Source organism: Copadichromis virginalis, linkage group LG5 (assembly GCF_057382275.1).
Source record: "Copadichromis virginalis isolate Kocher_CV1m ecotype Utaka linkage group LG5, C_Virginalis_male_GT1.1, whole genome shotgun sequence".
Classification (NCBI taxonomy): Eukaryota; Metazoa; Chordata; class Actinopteri; order Cichliformes; family Cichlidae; genus Copadichromis; species Copadichromis virginalis.
This window is the reverse complement of record NC_140622.1, coordinates 9,046,399-9,067,802: the sequence shown is the minus strand read 5'-3', so window position 1 is coordinate 9,067,802 and position 21,404 is coordinate 9,046,399. Positions and strand designations below refer to the sequence as shown.

Below are 21,404 nucleotides of genomic sequence, written 5' to 3'. Positions count from 1 at the left end.
TAAATAAGAGAAACACCTATGAATAAATTTTTTGTATCAAGAAGTCTTGTGACCCCATGGTATATATGTTAATTACCCAATTTGACAACAGGAGGAGGAGACACAAACCCAGACTCAGGGCGCAAGATAAATGGTAGGGTTTGTGTCAGGAAGGGCAACCAGTGTAAAAACTGTGCCATCTGAAGTAAGTGAGCAGCCAAAAGTATATCAAAAGGTCTCTGAAATATTTTTTTACAAAGTAACATTTACATTAAATAGTATAGATTGCATTATGTTTAGCTAGGTGGAGCTAATAAATTAGCTGTTGTGTGCTAACTAGATTCACTCTTTATTAGCTGTGTTTTGTTCTTTACCACCAACATGTAATTCATTCTATTGCATGCTGGACTACTGTTACATGTTAGTGAGTATTTGTGTCTGCCGTCTGGTGTGAACACGTTTGGTGGTGGTGTGGTTAAACCAGTAAGTAAAGTGGGTAAAACGACAAGAATAAGCTGTAAAGAGGTGAGGAGATATGCAAAATGATAACAACTATTTGTTAGCTGATCACATACAAGTCATTATGTGAACCTAACAAAATGTTTATCTAACAAAAATTAGAAATTAGAGCCACTATCTTTAAATCAGCAGTGCAGATGCACAGACAGAGATCTGCTTGGTGCGTGTGTCTTCAGCCTCCCTGTCTGCGGTGTTATTACAGGAACCGCGTCTCCAGGCTTTGAAAGCATCATCCAGTGTGGCTGAGTCTAGCAGCTGTGTTGCTACATAGGAGGCCTTTCATCTGTGTTTTTTCAGTATTTTTTACACTTCAAGTCAAATGTTTTCCATTACATGTCACTGTTACGTGTCCCAAGAGACTGAATGCAAGCTGTAGCTTGTTCTCTGCTAATGTGCTGGTTTTATAATGTGTAGACACTATGTGAATCCTACACCTGCTGGGTAGCATCAGAGCTCCTTTACTTCTATATTATTGTAAACTCCAGGGCAATTATGCACTTCCTTAACTAAGCACTGTGAATATAAATTTGAATTGGGTGCATATAAAGAAAAGTCACATCATTGCTCTTTGAAAATCAGGCAGTAACTAAATGATGGTAGTCTTTTATTCACAGGCTTTAAATAAAGTGTCTTTATTGCAAGTACCATAGTGACATTAAGTGAAGCATCTACTTTTCCAGAGTCCCAGAAAATAGTTGGATTGGCCTAAAAACTTTTTACCTGTTGTCCTCTGGAGGAATTCCAGAAATAACCTCCATCTGAAGTTGCTCTTTAATCTCCCAGAAGAGGATACCCGTTCCTCCCACAGCAAGTTCCTCTTTACAGCCAAAGAGGGAAGAGGGGGAGTGAAGCTGGAGAGCTTTGCACATTCATATTATCCTGTTCGTACACGGTGCCAAAATGCAGCACTTTCCTCAGAGTTATTTTATCAAAGGTTTGTACTGATGGGGAACTAAGGAGTCAGGTTAATAAGGAGAAACCCCAATAGAAGTGAACTAAAAACTAGTGTTTTTATGGCCAAGTCTTGAAGCGGAACAACCAGCTGCCAGTCTGTCACACATAAAGAGCCCTCCATGTATGTTAGGTGACAAATACTACTTATGTTAGCAGTGTCTTTGATTTCAGTGAAGTGCCATCTTATATGTCTGCTTAGAGGATGACAACTACACTTCAAGTCAGTCTTTTTGCTAAAGAAAAGTGGTTTCTATGTGCCCCTTTAAAGAAATACTTAGAAACCATTAAAATAAGATGAGGAAGATGAAAATGTACCTCTAAATTTGTATGCCAAAAATTCAGAACAATCACTTCTTACCTAACTGCACTTCTATACAACACCATTTTGTACTTGAGGTCAGTCCCAAGCAACATTTTCTTCTTATGCCTTTCTGATTGGAACAGCAGTTTGAAAGGTATGAGAGCAGAAATGTGACTGACTGAGAGGCTAATGAGTCATCATCACACCCTTCAATTTGTCTTCCATTCCACCCAAACTTTTGTCCAGCCCTGCTTCAGCTGCATGAACCAAAATAGCAGGAGCACTTGGTCACGCCTTCACTGTCTAAGTGCACAAGTCCAAATTACAGCTCTAGATGTTAAATGCCTAAAATAAAAAAATAAAAAACTCAGCAAACTCCATGATTGCCAATCAAAAGTTGAAAAATGCCAAAACATGCTTTTAATAATGATAGTCATCATCATTAAAACTATGATGGCATACAAAAGGTAAATAAAAGTAAATACATGAAATGGCAAATGGCAAAATCCCATAAAGCTGCTTCAGCTAAAGGGCTCTGTGTATGCTGAATCCCCGTCATATTGTCGTGTCTACACTTTAATATTAGATCTTTAAGTTCATTAGCACCTGCTCCTTCCTACTGTGAAAGGTCAACATGCCAACTGTGATAAGGGGCTATTGATCATCACAGAACCTATCAAATCAAATCAAATCACTTTTATTGTCACATCACATGTGCAGGTACATTGGTACAGCACATGCGAGTGAAATTCTTGTGTGCGAGCTTCACAAGCAACAGAGTTGTGCAAAATACAATAACATAAACAGGCAAAATATACGAATGGCTAAATCTGAAACTAATAAATATATGTACAATATATAATAGTATATGCAAAAAAAAAAAAAAAATTCTGGATGTGTATACTAAGTGTTTTTCTACGTGTGTGTGTGTGTGTGTGTGTGTGTGTGTGTGTGTGTGTGTGTGTGTGTGTGTATACACATATTTTACAAATTAAATAGAGTCAACAATAAATAAAATATATAAAAATATACAGAGTTGAGATATGTGCAAAACGGTGGCATTACTGTACAGTATGGAGTGCATAATGTTGAAGTTCCAGTAGTGGAGGTGAGGTGTCTGTGACATGTTCAGCAGTCTGATGGCCTGATGGAAAAAGCTGTCTCTCAGTCTGCTGGTACGGGACCGGATGCTGCAGAACCTCCTTCCTGATGGAAGTAGTCTGAACAGTTTATGGCTGGGGTGACTGGAGTCCTTGATGATCCTCCCCGCTTTCCTCAGGCAGCGCTTCCTGTAGATGTCTTGGAGGGAGGGAAGCTCACCTCCAATTATCCGTTCAGAGCACCGCACTACTCGCTGGAGAACTTTGTGGTTGTAGGCGGTGCTGTTGCCATACCAGGTGGTGATGCATCCAGTGAGGATGCTCTCAATGGCACAGTGATAGAAGGTCCTGAGGATGCGGGGGTTCATGCCGAATCTTTTCAGTCTCCTGAGAAAGAAGAGGCACTGTTGCGCCTTCTTCACTGTTTTGTTTATGTGTACTGACCACGTAAGATCCTCAGCCAGATGTACACCAAGGAACCGGAAGCTGCTCACTCTCTCCACAGCAGCGCCGTTGATGGTGATGGGGGTGTGTACTTCTCTGCACCTCCGGAAGTCCACTATCAACTCCTTTGTCTTTGCGACGTTGAGGGTGAGATGGTTGTCTTGACACCAGTGGGTCAGGGCGCTGACCTCCTCCCTGTAAGCCGTCTCATCACCATTGGTGATAAGACCCACCACTGTAGTGTCGTCCACAAACTTCACAATGATGTTGGAGTTGTTAGTGGCTGTACAGTCGTAGGTGTAGAGTGAGTACAGGAGAGGGCTCAGTACACAGCAAATTCAAAAGTGTTAAATTTTTTGGTTTTAATAGTCTCCTTGCAAAAGTAGAGTTAATTTTACTCTAAGCAGAGTCACATTCTTTTAATGTAACTCTGAGGTGTAAAATGATAGTAGTTAAAATCGAGTGTTGAAAATGAGTGTTTCTCTGTCAAATCTGGAGGTGTTACAATGGAAACATTAACTCTTGACCTCTTAACTCTGAACTCCTAGAGGGGCTATGACACCAACAGAGTAAATTCACAGACTCCGCCCCCAGCACGGCTCCAATCGAAGCTGAAGTGAAGCCGTTTCAGAACATTTTGCTCTACATATTTGAGTTGTTTGCCATGCTTGGTAAGTCATTTTTTCAAAGATTGTTTCAATTGTTATTAGCTTTTACTTCTGTGGCTCTTTGGAGTTGAGACAAAGCTGTGTGAAAGGCATTAGCCATGTTGCTCGGTGATAGCATAACATTCTGTTTTAGCTAGCTGAAAGGTATTGTTTGCAGGCAAATACCACAGCCTTGAAAAAAAGCTTGCATGTGAATTTTCAGTCACATTTTTGGTCAAATACACCTAAAACAATGTCTAGAATGTGAAATGTTGGTATAATGGTGCTACTTGATGCCTGAAAACGATCGCCCATAAAAAAAACAAAAACAAGCAAACAGCAGTAGCAGACGTCCTGACTGGGTTCTACGTTAGCATAGATCCCTCCAGAGTTTTGTGCACACGGTTTAGGTAAAAATGAAAAAGGTTGAGGTTTTACATTTAGTTCAGTATTACCTGTTGCCTGTGTCTTTGTCTTTTGGGAAAATACTTTACACAAGTAATGGCTCAAAGAGGATTCCTTTTTTTTTTTTACTGTGCTGCAATTGTTTACTGGATTATTTGTCTCATTATTTAGTGTCAACTAATTTTTATTCGATCTCCGCACAGGATATGCTTGTGAAGATGGAATATGGGGGAGAGCAGAAGTGCGTTGAAGTTCCACAAAGGGATGAATGAAGGACATGCATATTGTATTGAAGAAATAAGTGATGAGAACGCTGTTATTTGCATTTACCATGTCAGACCTTTTGATAAACAAAATTCTAATGAAAGTGAGAACATGTACACTGTTACATCTTTCAGAAAATGTTTTGAAATTGTGGTGCACAGTTCAGAATAAATGTTTTTCAAAAACCATTGCATCTTTTTAGTAAATGTTTATTTCCAAAAGAAATTTCTAGAAGTTCAGAACAGTAAAATCCCCGCTTTTTAGAATGAATTAGAAGATAACTCTTACGTAGTTAAACTAAAATACTCTTTGAGAGTTAATATATAAACTCTTAACACCAAGTGTTAAATTATCAACTCCAGACAGATTTGGTGTTTAACACTAAATCAGAGTTAACGTACCAACTCTCCAAAAAGAGTTAAATTAACAATCTCTGGTGTGGACCGCACATCCTCCTCATATCCTGGGCAGCACGGTGGCACGGTGGTTAGCACTGTTGCCGCACAGCAAGAAGGTCCTGAGTTCAATTCCACCATCAGGCCAGGGTCTTTCTGTGTGGAGTTTGCATGTTCTCCCCGTGTTTGCGTGGGTTCTCTCCGGGTACTCCGGCTTCCTCCCACCGTCCAAAGACATGCAGCTTGTGGGGATAGGTTAATTGATTAATCTAAATTGTCACTAGGTGTGAATGTGCGAGTGAATGTGAGTGTGAATGGTTGTCTGTCCCTATGTGTTAGCCCTGCGACAGACTGGCGACCTGTCCAGGGTGTACCCCGCCTTTCGCCCTATGACAGCTGGGATAGGCTCCAGCGCCCCCCGCGACCCTGAAAAGGATAAGCGGAAGCGAATGGATGGATGGTGTGGACCCATATAGACACTTTAATAGTGTTGAAATCAAATCCGACAGTGTTAATTTGGACATGCTGGATTTGCTGTGTACACACCCCTGTGGAGCACCAGTGTTCAGTGTGATGGGGGATGAGGTGATGCTGCCCAGTCTGACCACTTGGCGTCTGTCAGACAGGAAGCTAAGGATCCAGCTGCAGAGGGAGCTGCTCAGTCCTAGATCCTGCAGTTTCCTGTCCAGCTTTGAGGGAACGATGGTATTGAATGCTGAGCTGTAATCTACAAACGGCATTCTCACATACGTGTCTCTCTTCTCCAGGTGTGACAGGGCAGTATGTAGTGTCAGGGCTAGGGCAGTATGTAGTGTCAGGGCTATGGCATCATCAGTGGACCTGTTGTGGCGGTATGCGAACTGTAGAGGGTCCAGTGAGTCGGGTAGTGCAGAGCAGATGAAGTCCCTGACCAGCTTCTCGAAGCATTTGCTTACAATGGGGGTCAGGGCTACAGGTCGCCAGTCGTTCAATGAGGAGATGGTGGAGGATTTGGGTACAGGGACGACGGTGGCCATTTTGAAGCAGGCTGGGACTACAGACAGAGAGAGGGAAAGGTTGAAGATGTGCGTGAACACTCCAACCAGCTGAGCCGCGCATGACTTGAGGACGCGGCCGGGAATCCCGTCCGGACCAGTAGCTTTGCGTGCGTTCACCTTCCTGAAGCACTTCCGCACATCCTCCTCAGACACAGTGTGCGTACTGACGTCATCTGCGGTGCGCACACTGTCCGGTCTCGTGGTGTTCGCTGTGTCGAATCTAGCGTAGAATACGTTTAGATCCTCACACAGAGAGGCCGTGGTCTGCGGTGTGCTGGTTTTCTAAGAGCTTCATTCGAAACAACAACATTATACTGTAACAACTTTGCCTCTCTGCAAGCACCGGTTCTACTTTGGAAAACCGTCCAACTGTACATAGTTTATGCACATTTCTACTGTCACACAATAATTCCAGCATAAATTTTAAGTAGGTAGGACGGTTTGCAACTTTACCTATCAGAGTATGCTTCTGGCTCATATTCATAAAGATAGGACGGTTTGCCACTTAATTTTACCCGTCGAAGTATGCTTGAAGCTGTCTGTGAAGGTTCTCAGTCATCCAGGTCATTGTAGTCAAAGGAGCTTGCAAAGAAAAGCGTCTAGACTTCTTTAAGTTGCTTGAAGACGTTTCACCTCTCATCCAAGAAGCTTCTTCAGTTCTAAGGTCAAATGTGGGGTGTCCCAGATTTAAACCTAGTGGGAGTATCCCCCCAGACTCAGCAGTCCACCTGCATCTTAAGGATAAAGGACACTCTTTCGAGGATGCCAATGTTCACATTTTGGACAGAGAGGACAGATGGTTTGAAAGAGGAGTGAAAGAAGCCATCTATGTCCACTGTGAGCGACCATCTTTGAACAGAGGCGGTGGTTTACGACACCAAATGTCTGCCATCTATAATCCAGTTTTGAGTTCCCTCCCCAGACGCCTTAACGCCCACTCACATCCTGGGCCATCTGACCTCAGGAATTCACATGATTCCCCGAACAGTTTCCACTTATTTCTGTTTTTAGTTCAGTTTTATGTAAAACATTAAACTTTGCAACAGTGATGAAGGATGAAAATAGTTTGAATCTTAAAACTCCTCTTACTTTTTCAATAAACAGGATAAAGACAGCCATTCGCACATTGCTTTGGGACTCTTGTATTGTGTCTTTCATTCTCTTTTAATATTTTAGTACTGCAATGTCTATAAGGCCAGGTTTCACAATGAACTCACCCGAAACCCTGGCTGATTGGGACCCACACCCAGTTTCACACCTTGGCTCAGGCGATTAGAGGGTCATCAGGGGGTCCTTTTGTCCCTCTGTGGGGGGATACTCCCACCAGGTTTAAATCTGGGACTCCCCACCATTTGACCTTAGAACTGAAGAAGCTTCTCGGATGAGAGGTGAAACGTCTTCAAGTAACTTAAAGAAGTCCAGACGCTTTTGTTTGCAAGCTCCTTTGACTATGCTTGTAGCTCATATTCACGAAGGTAGGACGGTTTGGTGCTTAATTTCATGTTGTGCTCATACGCAGAAACAACAGGTAGGATGTTGTGATAGGATGGATTTCCAGAAAACCCGGCACAGACAACATGCTAATGCTAAGCTAGCCGAGAACCCAGGGTAACGTTAAAATTGAGTGAATGCCGACCTCAGCCCAGCAGCCAGAACCTGAACGTAAGCAGGTAACAAACTGATGAGCAGTCAGGCTGAGCAGTTTGTGCTCGTTTTCTTTTTGCTTTGTGACGTCGGCTTTTTGTTCTACTAAGAGAGCCGTGGTGTAATACTAACAGAGAGATCATATGCGTGTCCTCATCAGGGTGTGTGGGACTGCAGCCATACTGTTTAATGGTAATTTTGAGACAGTGCCTTTCAGGTCATTTTACAGAGTAACATTAAAGTAATGTAACAATTATTTTAACAAATTACTTTCTTTAATTAAGTAACATACTGGATTACTTTTAAGAAAATATTTCTGTGTAATAATTACTTTTTTGGAGTAATCAAAGCACTGTTGGTGTGCACTGAAGTGTAGTGGTTGTGAGGCTCTTGGGATGTACTGCTCCTTCTGAAGCAGCTCGTGGTTGAGAGGAGGATGACGGTCGCTCAGCTTTAGATACTGGGATGTTTATTTGCTTCAAGTTGTGGTCAAGTGCAAGCAAAACCTTTGAAGACATTTGTTTCTTGTTCAATGGGACACAGTCTGTCTCACAGACAAGTCAGCAGTCTGTAAGAGAGATGTATAGGGCAAAGATATATCCAAGCTCCCATCACCTTGACCTGGAAGAGATCTTGTAAATGTGTACCAGCATCAGCTTGACAGAAGGATCAGCACCTCCTATATGCTGACTGTACGCATGAATAAGTAATGGGCATAGTACATTTCTTTGTGTCCAAATAGGCATGATCCCACAGGTCAAATTGCCCGGCGTTGCACCATAAAAAGTTTTACAGTTCATCTTTTATTTGTTAAAGAAAAACAAAACCCACAAATGACAAACCGCACACTTTTACAAAGCTTAAATATACTAATATACAGTTAGTAGAATTACCCATAATGGTAATATATCTGGATATTTTAAACCATAAATTCATCAGGAAGATTTTTGATGATGTAAATAATTATACAAGCAATCTACTTCTGCAACCAGCGGAGTCGACCCCCACAGGCCAATAGAAAGAATGCAGGCACTTCCATATTGGTTTCACTTTTCAGACCCTGAAGCTGCATTAATCTTAAACCTTTATAATATAAAGTATAGGCATTGTATTTTGGCACATTGTTAGATTTTTTTGTTTTTTTTGTTACTGCAAAATCAGTAGAATATTGTGAGGCCATCAATAGAAATGCATTGCATCAGTGTAGTGACACCCCCCACCCCACTCCCAAAAATTTGCGGTGTCACTACTAGTGCTCCAGTGGATGGATGGATGGATATTTCCACACGTATACAATGTGACACTTCTTATGAATTAACTTCATACTAAGATAAGGAAAGATGTACAGCGTCCTAATTTGTAGTTACAGCTCTTTCCTTTTCAAACAGCACCTGTCCTGCTTGGTTATCTAGTATTGGAATGTATAATATAATGTAAAATCAGCAGCACTTACTGTTCATGTTTACCACACACAACCACAATTTGTGTTGCAGGTATGACATATTTCACTGTCACTGTCTCTATTAGACAGCATAAGATTCAGCAAGACAGCTTAAGCCTTCTTCGATCCCTCTTTGAGTGAGTGTTTAGATTCTTTGCAGAGGTGCTATAAGAACTGTGAACTTCTTGTGCTCAGGTATTTCAGAGATTTTTCCCAAGTGTTTGAAAAGACTTCTATAATTAAAATTCAGTCGGAGAAAACACCCTAGATGCATCTGTTATCAGCAACTCCAGGCCCTATTGCTAATCTGCCTCTCCCAAGCAAGATCAAAAAAAAAAAAAAAACGTGTGTGCACTCAGTTAAATAAGTACCTACATTCAGACCATCTGTTTGACATTTCCCTGTCTGGTTTTCCTGTCTTGTGTTTGGGCCATAAACAGTCTCTCAGTGAATACAGATTCTGACAAGGTCTGGTACTGTTCACTCTCACTGCTGCTTGTGATATTGCTGATTGTCTGATACAGTATCATTTGGTAGTGTTGGACTGCTCGGAGACTTACAATAGCTAAGTCGATAAAGTGGAAGCACTAAAGTGATGCTCCTTTAAACCTGATATCTGTATCTTATCCATAGGTCTGTTCCTTTGTACTATATGTCAGCTGGTACTGCTTAAACATACATATGCACTTTGAATCTACAGCATATGCACTCTGAAATGACATTGTGCGGGATGTTTTACTTCATAATCATGATGTGACTATCTTAATGGCCAATCAGGGTGGAAACAGGCTACCTTGACAGTTTAAAAGGAAAAAATGAAAAGGTAGGCACTATGCTCAGAGGTCTGTGGTAACTCATGTCTCTTTGGTCCAGGTTCTCTTCTGGGAGGAAGGATTGGAGCAGAGTGAAGCAGACAGAGTGAGGGTTATCAACTGCACAGCTCTGCTCTCCGGCTTGAAGGGCAGCACACTTTATCTGATCTCAGTCAGAGCCCAGAACAGTGCTGGACTTGGACCCTGCAGCACACCTTTTAATATCACCACCAAGAAACCACGTGAGTCCACACACAAAACTGGGATCTATTTACTTTAACCGCTTTTTTCATGTTGACTCGAGGGTCTTTCTTTTTTAAAAAAAATACGTTTGAGTCTGTTTAATGGAGTTTAGACATGACATACTCGATATGTGCCCAATGATGATAATACTTACACAGTAACAGCTGAGACTGAGGTAATTACTCACACCAATAATATCACTATTATTATCCTTCTAATAGCAGGAATATTAAAACTGAGATCATATTAGGATAGTATTTCAACATGCTGTTAGGGGGCCATATTGAAATAAATATGTTTAAATATAAGCAAGTACTGTATTTATACTTAAACGTCATGCTTTTTACCTGTTCCATGAAACAAAAAAAAAATATTCTGATGAGTGCATCAGATTGATGTCAAATCACAAAGTTTTACAATCATTAATTGTAACATTTACCATCAGAGTTTGCAATATTGTATGGAAAAAATCTTAATAATCATTAAATACACAGTCAGATTTGTGAATATAAATTTAAGGGTTTGTGGTTCATCATAGAAAAACTTTTTCAATACTTTTTAAGATTCAAAAAATATATTACCAACTTCATTGAGACCAGCTGGAGATCTTCCCAATATTATATTATGTCTGATATTTTATATCTGCTTTTTACCATAAGGGGCTTTTGAATACCTCTTTTATAAACCTAAACCCTACAATCAAAATGTATTTAAAGCATTGCATGAATGTAGATGCATTCCTTTCAAGAATTTAAACTTTTATTGTGATTTAAAGTAAATTAAATCACAATAAAAAGTGGTACTTGTTTACTCACTCATACCCATCCAGTCATATTCTCCCAAATAGTTGTGCAGCAAATCCATCTTTTCAGGAAGAAAGCCGTCTATACTGTCACATTTCTATGGTAACACCCCTACAGTTAATTACCAGACTACTGAAGCCTCCAGCTATTCCAGCTATTTCTCACCTCAGGGTAACATTCACACATACACCTACATCACAGCTGCCTCTCTTACACTCTTTGATTTTCTTTTTCACAAGCACCAATTTACAAGTTACTTTTTTCTGATTATAAAGTCAAAAGTTTTGTACCTTTGTCTATTAAACTAAGCTAAAAACCCAAATGAAAGAATTAAGAATTTTGCTAAACTTGTTTCCTGTGTGATAGCTGAGTGAAAACAAAAGAGAGCCGTTAATAAATTAGAAATCACTATAGGCTGTAAGATTGGGTCGATTCTTTCAATAATACAATATCAATGTGTCCACAAGTCCTCCTGTTAGTGTAGTTCATTAAAAGATAACCTGATGAGCAGGCCCCTGTTCGGTGCAGGTTTCTATTCAAACATGTCTTTGAAGACAATAAAAGGCTCAGCTTCAAAGTATCTTCAGGTTCGAGCCTCTTAATTTCAAAAGCCCGTCCTTTCTTATTATCCCTTAAATATAGACAAACATGGAAAATGTTTATCAGTCGTAAAAACTTCATTTGATTATGGAACAACTGAAACTTTAATCTATTACATCCTCCACACTTTATAATGCACTTTTGTACCACACGGAAATTGTACATTTTCTCCATGACTGCTTTTATTAAAAGCACACTCAGAGTGGATCTTTCAGCTCCTTTAAAGTCACACCTGTTAACTTCAAACATGTAACAGTTTGGACACATTGGGCTCTTGACTATCAGCATCTCTTCTATGTTCTTATACTGACTTTTCAGGGATTTGTAAGGCTGTTATCTCATGGCGTATATCAAAGGTGACGCAGGTGACAGAATGGCATCATGTGATGCCCCAGAATGAGACCATGTTGGTAAGAATAGTGTGGAGGACATACTGGTTAAACAAGTGTGTGCTGACAGGAAAGGTGAAAAGCTAACTCTTTGCTAAAAATTGCCTTGGTCAGAGGTGAGAAGTAACAAAGTAAGGTTACTGACAACTTTTTACTTTATCTTTGAACATATTTACACAAACATCTGTACTTTCTACTGCTTACATTTTCTAAAGAGCCTCCTTACTTTAGCTTTAACACATTTAAATAAGGTTCTTATTTCCCAGCTTTGTGCGCCTTCAAACATCGAATCAGTTTGAGCCTAAATAAAAAGAACAATGATACAAAAGATAATCCTGAGGGGAACAATGTTTTTTAATGTGGCAGGTAATTTCAAATGCAACGTTCCTATCAGCTCAACAAATAACAGCAAACACACAAACTGGTTGCATGCAGTCTGCCGCACAGTTTCTGCTAGCTAAAGGTACAGCAGCTATATTTCACAGGGAGAGAAAAGACTGTGCGGTGACTTTACTGAGAGATGAGGAAAGAAAGGAAGAAGAGAGGTTAGATTTAAAGGTAAGGACAACTCAGAGGCATTTGATAAACTGCAGATTTAAAGCTTACATTTAATGTCCTTGTTTATCACATCAGATATTGGATCTGTATGGTGTGAAGTTTTTATTTATTTATTTTGTTGTGAAACGTCTTGAAGAACAATGAGGTTAATACAAACTTTGTGTTATTTAGAGGTTGCATGAAAGCAGGTTCGCTTTCTGTACCGTGGTGAATGTATAATAAAGCTGTGGTGTTCATGGCCACTGTTAGAAAAGTGTAAAAAGAGTGTACATTAATCAGAATTTAATCTGATAATGCCTATATTACTGCAGTGTATTCCACCTTTACACACACTTTCCACTGTCTAGTATAAAAACATTATATGCGGTATACTGTCAGTGTAGAGAACTGAAATCAGCCAAGATAGCTGTGAAATACTGGGCTACATCCTGTTCAATTCAGCTGTGCAAATCCACAAAGACCAGTAAACCTCAGAGCAGCAGTAGCAGGTCAGCTGATCACAGCTGGTATACAAAGAAAATCTACTGGAGCTCTCAATAGAAACGAATTCTTCTTCTTCTTCTCCCCATGCTGAGCCACTACAACTGATATTAGAGTTCCTCTACCTGCCAAATCCCACTTTAACCTCTGACTACATCAATGTTTCTGTTTAGGTGTGAAGGCAACTCGCCACTTCTATTTTTTTTTTTTTTTTTTGGCTGTGGGTCCTTAGATTTATTTCACTATGCTTAGGTGACAGTCAAAATACAGCAGCCACAGGTTTAGGGTTAAACACAACAAATATGATATATGACATATAAATGAGGTGAGCAAAATATTAAAAAAATAAATAAAATGAAACCAAAATAAACCCAATAAAATAAAATAACTGTAAATCTAAGTAACAATAGTAACTATTAACATAATAGATAGGAAAAAGAAATATTTCAAAACTCACAATGCAAAGCCGAACATAGGAAACAAATGAAATTGTACTTTGCACTCTGCACCATTTCTGCCTTCATAAATCAGTAGTTATCACAAATTATGATCCACCTACATTGCATGTAAGATTCTGAAAAGAGCCAATCTGCATAATCAGTATCCTTATACAGATTGCCATCTATATTAGGACACAGGACTGCACATGAGACTGCAAATGATTTCCTACACTGTGTTTATTTCTAATCAAGTAGTTTGATTTCCTGTGGATAGTCAAAGGTCATGCACCTTCATTTTTCTCCGGTTTGCTCTTGAAGGTTGACGACTATATGATGTAAAATGCATAATGGGCTACGTGCAGACTAGCTTAGAGAATACGATCACTGACACGCATTCATTTGTAAATCTTCTGTCTTTGTAATTACATGTCTTGCAGCACCAAGTCACCCTCCAGGGAGTATTGAATGGAAACTGACCAACTCTAAGATCTTTCTAAATTGGGAACATGTCAAAGCGATGGAGAATGAGTCCGAGGTGACAGGATACAAGGTGAGTTTGTCAGAATAACAGCAGAAAGTCCAGAACTGCGGAAACAAATAGAGCCTCAGCAGCTGTCATCTCAATAAATGGCTTTCTCATTGCAGTGGAAAGATAGACCTCAGCACTCCAGTGTTACATTATGGATTGGCCCTGTCTGGCCTTTCAAAATTAAAAGATCTGTTCCAGGTGATAAAATGAAAGGCGTCATGCCACAAAAGGAATGAAGTTTTTCTAAGCAGTAAAACGATGAATCATATTTGATCCACTTTGCATACTTTGTGTGGAAAAGCACACTGTTTGTGATTTATATATATACATACAAGACACACACAAAGGTAGTCCAACTCCTCTACCTCTAGGATAGTACATCATTATGTGCTATTGCTAGTTTTCTTGGCACAGTCTCAAGGAGACAGGCAGTTAGAGCAGGGCCATAGAAGGTCCTTAACCCATCACTATCATTGGTATCTCCTCCTTTTACAAGGGTGGCCTACACAATGACCTCCAAACAATCAGAAACTTTATGAAAGTGGGTTGAGGGCCTGATATCCTCCAGTGGGTCCTCTGCTTACCGTCCTCATGATGATGAGCTCTCTCAGACCTATGCAGCCTTATTGTTGCAAAACGTATTGAGGGCATTGGTTACAGAAGAATTCTAAGCTACTGCAGGTTGCAGTGAGCACTGTCGGGGTATTAATGTGGAAGTAGAAAGAACATCATTTCACCATATAGCAGTCATGACCAGATGCTGCTCGCCTGATTTCAGACAGAGGAGTTTGCATGTGTGGATTGGCTGGGTTATCATAGTCATCCAATGAGCTTGTCATGTCAGTAGCACCTTTGGAAACATTTTTACTTAGAAAACTGGTGACTTGTTCAATACTTATTTTACCCGCCGCACATACATAGTACATAGTCTTTAGCCGGCTCTTTTGCAGACACGACTCGAGTAAAGATTTCACAAAGACAATACTGTCAATATTTCTTGCATATTTTTCTTTTTTTTAACTAAATTTGCAGTTTGGCTCTCTACACTGTGTTTCTTTCGGAGGACTAAATAAAACTTTCTGCTGTGTTTTAATGATGGTGAAGCTACACAAGTAAATGTGCAAAAATGACGTCTGAGGTGCTGTTCTCAAGTCCCTGAATCATCGAGCCAAATCATCCCTGTCATGCCGTGTGGCATTTTGAATTCATTACCTCCTAGAGATAGGATTGTATAACCAAGATGAAGCAACAGTATCGTGCGGCACTCTTGGATTTGAATGTGTTTTTTTACACACTAGTTTGATACGTTGAATGAAGTTACAAATTTTTCTGTTGATGAGTAAAAAAAGTTTAATATCTCACTGTTATGACTAAAGAATTGCATTTTGTCCTCCAGGTTGTGTATCGCCAGAACTGGCATGAGAGGACAACTGTACTGGAAACCAATAAGACCAGTTTGGAACTGCAAATCCCCTCTGGAGAGGACTACCTCATTGAGATCAAAGCTCTGACCGAAGGGGGCGATGGCACCAGCAGCGGTCCCATCCGCATACCAAAGATGTCCAGTAAGTTCCATACACTCCACAGCAGGGGTGCTCACACTTTTTCCGCATGTGAGCTACTTATAAAATGACCAAGTCAAAATGATCTACCCACTACAAAAATCCAAAACATATACTTATTTATAAATATATTGAGGATTCTTTATATCTACAATGTATATACATGCATAACCGCAATATCCAATATTTCACAACACAATTAACTATGTAAATTTTTTGTCATTACCTGAGTTTACTCTGATGACTTGCACTGAATTGAATCAGCCAGGGATGCATAGTCCGGACAGTAGCTGCTGACGGCCAGGTTTAAGAGAAAAAACCGAGAGCTAAAAATTGGAGTTAACTCGCTGACTAGCTTGTCAGTTTTACTACACTTCGCGCCGCTGTTTGCGCATGCGCAGCGACCTAAGCGTCAGAAAAAATCTGCTGTCATCTGACTGGCTTCCCTGTATCAATCAAGTGACGGGATGGATGATAGGCTGGCATCTATTTTTTTAATGCCATGCGATCTACCAATACTACCTTTGCGATCGACTGGTCGATCGCGATCGACGTATTGAGCACCCCTGCTCCACAGCATGCAAATGATTGGAGCTGGAATTAGGCAGAGAAGCAGTGGGATGGGTGCACCGTGTGTAACTAATCCCCTGTGTGACTGATGTTGTTTATCAGCTTTACTGTAGCTTGAACAAGGCTTTCAGAATACACATATAAATTGTAAGTAGACTGTGCTATGCAACCAAGAGGAAGAGACACAAAATGTACACAGATATCTCACCCAAGAACGTTGGGCTTTTTAGCTCTTGGGGCTTTTTTTGTTTTGTTTTTTCAGAGCTACTTACCGTAGCTCAACATTTTGGCAAATATACTGACAATGATGAGTAGTTGATGGTGTGATAGATCTCCATTGATAGGGTAAACAGCACTTTATTTGTGATATTAAACATCTCATTAAGTCTAAAAACTGTTGGCAGCTGTGGTGTGATCACATTGTTAAACAATTCAACTTTATCTGCCAGTTTCTGGAGCGCTGGAGCTGATGTACAATCACAATGTATTATGTAGTCTCAATGAAAATATCAACTAGCAGACTCTGGCACGATTAAGACCCCGGAATGTAATCAGGTAAAGCTGACGTACTGCTTTGATTTCCTGCTTCAGACAGAATAAAGAGTTTAAAAGGCTGAAGCTTAGATCTGTTTAATGGTCAAAATAAATGTGTTAGTGATTATAATCATGTAATCTGTTTTGTTCTAACTAATTTTGCAATTTGGAATATTATCTGCAATTAGCAAAGACATGTAGATCAAACCTCATATCCTCTTTCAGTTTCACATTTCTGTCTTTAGAGTGAGTGGAAACATAAATGTAAGACAAACTGTAGAAAGAGCTATAAAAGCCATCTTTTAAAACACAGCTGTCTCTTAATCAATGCCAACAAGACAAAATATGAAGCATGTTTTCATCTTTTTCAGATGAATCATGAAAACATAAAGCACAGTCGCTGTTTAGGTGTAGCTGATGGGTCACGTCAGTTCAAGATCTGATCATTGGGCTAAATGGTAAATGGTAAATGGCCTGTATTTATATAGCGCTTTACTAGTCCCTAAGGACCCCAAAGCGCTTTACATATCCAGTCATCCACCCATTCACACACTGGTGATGGCAAGCTACATTGTAGCCACAGCCACCCTGGGGCGCACTGACAGAGGCGAGGCTGCCGGACACTGGCGCCACCGGGCCCTCTGACCACCACCAGTAGGCAACGGGTGAAGTGTCTTGCCCAAGGACACAACGACCGAGACTGTCCGAGCCGGGGCTCGAACCGGCAACCTTCCGATTACAAGGCGAACTCCCAACTCTTGAGCCACAATCGCCCCTAAGCATTGGCGTTACCTGGGAAACAGACGAGGAGAAATGTAAACAAGCTGACTTTGCCAGAAATAATTGTGACTTTATTTAACCTTTTATTTATTATATAGTTCAGCAAATGTACACACACACACACTCACACACACACACACATATATATGTTGACCTTTTTACATTTGTAAATGTCTGATTCAACTAAATTGGTGTTCTTTAAATAAAAATCAAATGTTTTCCATGTAAATCTAAAGAGATGGGATAAGGGGGGGAAAACTAAATGTGTTATGAGAGTAGGTAAGTTAGGCAGGTAGAATGAAAATCTGAAATTAAACATCTTGTCTGTCGGGAGTATCTGCAGCTTCTGATCTTCAGTTGTCAGTCACTCTGACTCGTGCCTCTGCTTCTTTCTGTGTAAATCATCAGCAGGAAACCTAATTAAACAACTATTCTGTTATGACAATTTCTCAACTAAAGCAGACTTTGTCTTTGTAAATTTTCCTAAAAACAAAGCGACTCAAAATAAAATTCAAGGTTACAATAGCTCTAAAAACACCCATTGGCATATTTAACATTATATGGATATGGTTTCATGGAATTTAATACGATAAGTGCAAAAACTCTAAATGAAGAGTACAGTTTAAAAGAGGTACAGCAGTGCATAAGTGCAAAGGAAGCTACGAGATAGCCTGTGCCAGGAAAGCTATAGCCATTTAAATTCTAAAGTGAAGAGGTGCTTCATTCATTTTTTTCCCCAGAGAAGCTGGAGAAACACAATATCAGAGTGTTATCTGTGCAGCGTCTACAGAGCTGGAGTCAAACGTTATTTAGCTTAGATCAGCCCAGTGAATACGAGAAATAAAACCAGGTAGCCTTACTGTACAAAGATCAAAAATCCAACCAGTCCCTCTAAAGGTAATGATACACATATTTCATCTCACTCTCAAAAATAAAGCAAATGATTATCGTTACTTTAAAACAGTTAACAAATTATTTTTTTGGCTGAGAAAGATCCTCTTAAGTTATCCTCTTGAGAGGTGTAAAGGAAGGCAACTGAACTTCCTGGTTCATTCCAAGGAGAAAACACCAAACACTGGTTGAACAACACAGCATATGCAGTGAGGAGTGCTCAGACGTAGGAGAAACCAAACAGCCACTCCACAAACACTTGGTACAGCATAGGAGAGCCACCTGAGCAGCATAAGATCCAGCTGTACACCTGCATTTAAAGGAGAAAGAATACTCTTTTGAGGATGCCAGTGTTCACACTGGTGTGGATGTGAACACTAGCAAAGAAGACAGATGGTTTGAGAGAAGTAAAGCAGGTCATCTATGCCCACTATGAATGTCCACTGTTGAACAGAGGTGTTGGTTTATGACACTAGCAATCAGCCACCTATCTTGAGATCCCTTCACAGGTGTTTCAACCTCCATTCATACTTTGCTTCTGGTACCCTCAATAACTCACATAATGATGGGGTGGGGCAAAGTCTCGCTAAGGTTTCACCTGTCGCCCCAGTGACAGGAATGATCCGTGGCTTTTTTTTTTCTTGGCTCATTTAATGACTCATATGATCAATTCCCCTCAGGTCCACTTCAAGGGGGACAGCCCCAGTAGGGGTTTATTACCTTGGACTCTCCACCAGTTGTTCTATAACTCAAAAAGCCTCTTGGATGAGGGGCAAAATGAGGGCCTCTGAATATATAAGGAGAAATGCCATTCACAATCACTTTTAAGTGCTTTTAAGAATGCCTCTCTGTTATATTCTGGACTTCAGCAAATTTTCACCACTCAGATTTCTACATGCATGCACTTTACAACTGCTTTGATGTTTTGCAAAACCTTTGCACCAATTAGACTTTCCAGTATTCTCAGTTTGTCTTAGCTTTACTCTCTGCAAATACCTCTCAAAGCTATGTAAGGAAACTATAATTTATTGATCAGTTTCTGATGTACAAATTGCAAAAAAAACCAATGCAGTATTTTGCCCCAAATCCTTATCTAGCGAACCTCTCAGCTGTGAAAAGGAAACCTGGGCTAAGTGCAGCCACACACACCTAGGGGTGCAACCTGGCCAGTCAACCAGTGAAATTTGCCCCCGTAGTGATGCTGGCGACTGCTGACTGTGATCGATCAGCAGTTTCATGTAAACGTAGCAGAGCTTTTATAATAAGCTTAATCATTTAGATTACACACAACTGTCTATTTTCATTGTTACTAAACCTCAGTCATTCAAAGAACAGACACAGTTTGACATCTTTAAGTCGAAAGATTAAGAGAGATAAACAACATCAGCTTTTTGCATGTTAATATAGATGTTCTGAAATTTTAGGAAACAAAAAACGGCACTTTGAATGATCAGGACACGTTAGAAACACTGTGAACCAAACAACGAATGTGTTACGAAGCTAAACATACATCATAATGTAAGCACTTCTCCTCTACTCAGTGCTGTCATTTTTCCATGTCTAAACTCCAAAACTCAAAAAAGACACAGAAGTTATGTCTTGAATCTCTTTGCTAACATTATACTTTGTGTTCCTTTCTTTATAGGTCTCAACTCAAAAGGATTTGTGTTTCCAGTTTCAATTCATTTTCCCGCCCTCGTGATATTTTCTATGTTCATTTTGTAGCTTCTAATGCCTTTATAATCAGCTCTAGACAAAAGAATGAAAACAGTGTAAGATGGTCTTTTATCTTATTCCATCAGATTTATGGAATAAGCAGCGGAAGTAGAAGTTTTCCAAAGCTGAATGATGAAACCATTCTGACAGGTTGTCAAATGCCCCACAGAATCTGTGGCCGGACCGCTACTCACAGGCAACAGCACAATTACAAAACATTTTCATCTGGCAATTTTCAGGACCACTGCAACCCTCCAGGATGCATGCATTTGATAAACATGGGAAGATGAGTTTCTTATCGTGCACTGAGAATTGAACAGCGCAGGTCCGTGTCCCAGTTTCCCCATTCGACTCTACATTTCCACTTTTTTTTGCCCTAGCTTCTAAGAACAGATAAAAGGCACGAGTGTCACCTTTTTAACATGCAGCTTTAAAACAGTCATTCACATTCCTTTATTTACTTTGTTAAGTGTTGTTTTAAAGCATGCACAAATATAGTAGTGCTATAGGTTTATCCAAAAAGTCAGCTACTGGTACACGGTGTCGGTGTCCACGTCAGTAAGTCAAAGTAACAAGCAACAATGATACAAGTCATTGGTATGTGTGTTTCATTGATCAGCATTTTCAGTGTATCTCCAAATAAAAATGCCTATGCATTTAAATAACTGATGGTAAGGAAATTTAAAGAAAGTACATCAAAATTAACACCAATAGTAACCTTTTTTTTAATAAGATAAGATAAGATAAGATAAGATAACCTTTATTAGTCCCACACGTGGGAAATTTGTTTTGTCACAGCAGGAAGTGGACAGTGCAAAAGTTATGAGGCAAAAATTAGAATACAATAAGAATAAATACAGTACACAACTGTACAGAATAGAATAAAATAAAATACTATATACAGTAGAATAAAATAAAATAAATATACAATAAGATAAAAATAGAATACAAATACAAATACTATATACAACTGAGTAAAAATACAACGATGACAGAAAGGATTATTGCACTTAGTATATAATATACTATTCTATACTGTTATATATTCTTTCAGATTCTTCAGTTAGAATTTCTCCTGCTTGTTTGCTTTAATGGTGCAGGTGTCTCCTCTTTCTGCATGAACCACCCCAAGGTAAACATGTGCACAGCAAACAGCAAACAAGATCTTTTGATTTAGATTCTGATTTACTGATATTGAATTTGACAGTTATTTGGCATGTGCATTTATTTTGTGGGATGGGCAAAAAATGTTTCTACACACATAAGTGAACGATGCCCAGCGTCCTTTTTTCCCCCACTCAGCTGCTGAGTGCATTACCCACAATGCACTTTGAACACCGAACATTCTCTGAGTGATTCTTGTGGGT

General features: G+C 39.7%; 1 protein-coding gene across 1 annotated transcript in view; it reads left to right on the top strand.

Moving 5' to 3' along the window:
* cntn6 (contactin 6) overlaps nucleotides 1–21,145 on the top strand; it is a 70,423-nt gene extending 49,278 nt beyond the window's left edge. Inside the window, exons 20-23 of the mRNA XM_085455758.1 lie at nucleotides 10,004–10,184; nucleotides 13,893–14,005; nucleotides 15,381–15,549; nucleotides 19,967–21,145. Coding sequence (XP_085311884.1) covers nucleotides 10,004–10,184; nucleotides 13,893–14,005; nucleotides 15,381–15,549; nucleotides 19,967–20,046 — 543 coding nt within the window. The 3' untranslated portion in view covers nucleotides 20,047–21,145. The remainder of the gene's footprint in view (nucleotides 1–10,003; nucleotides 10,185–13,892; nucleotides 14,006–15,380; nucleotides 15,550–19,966) is intronic.
* Nucleotides 21,146–21,404: the final 259 nt, after the last annotated feature.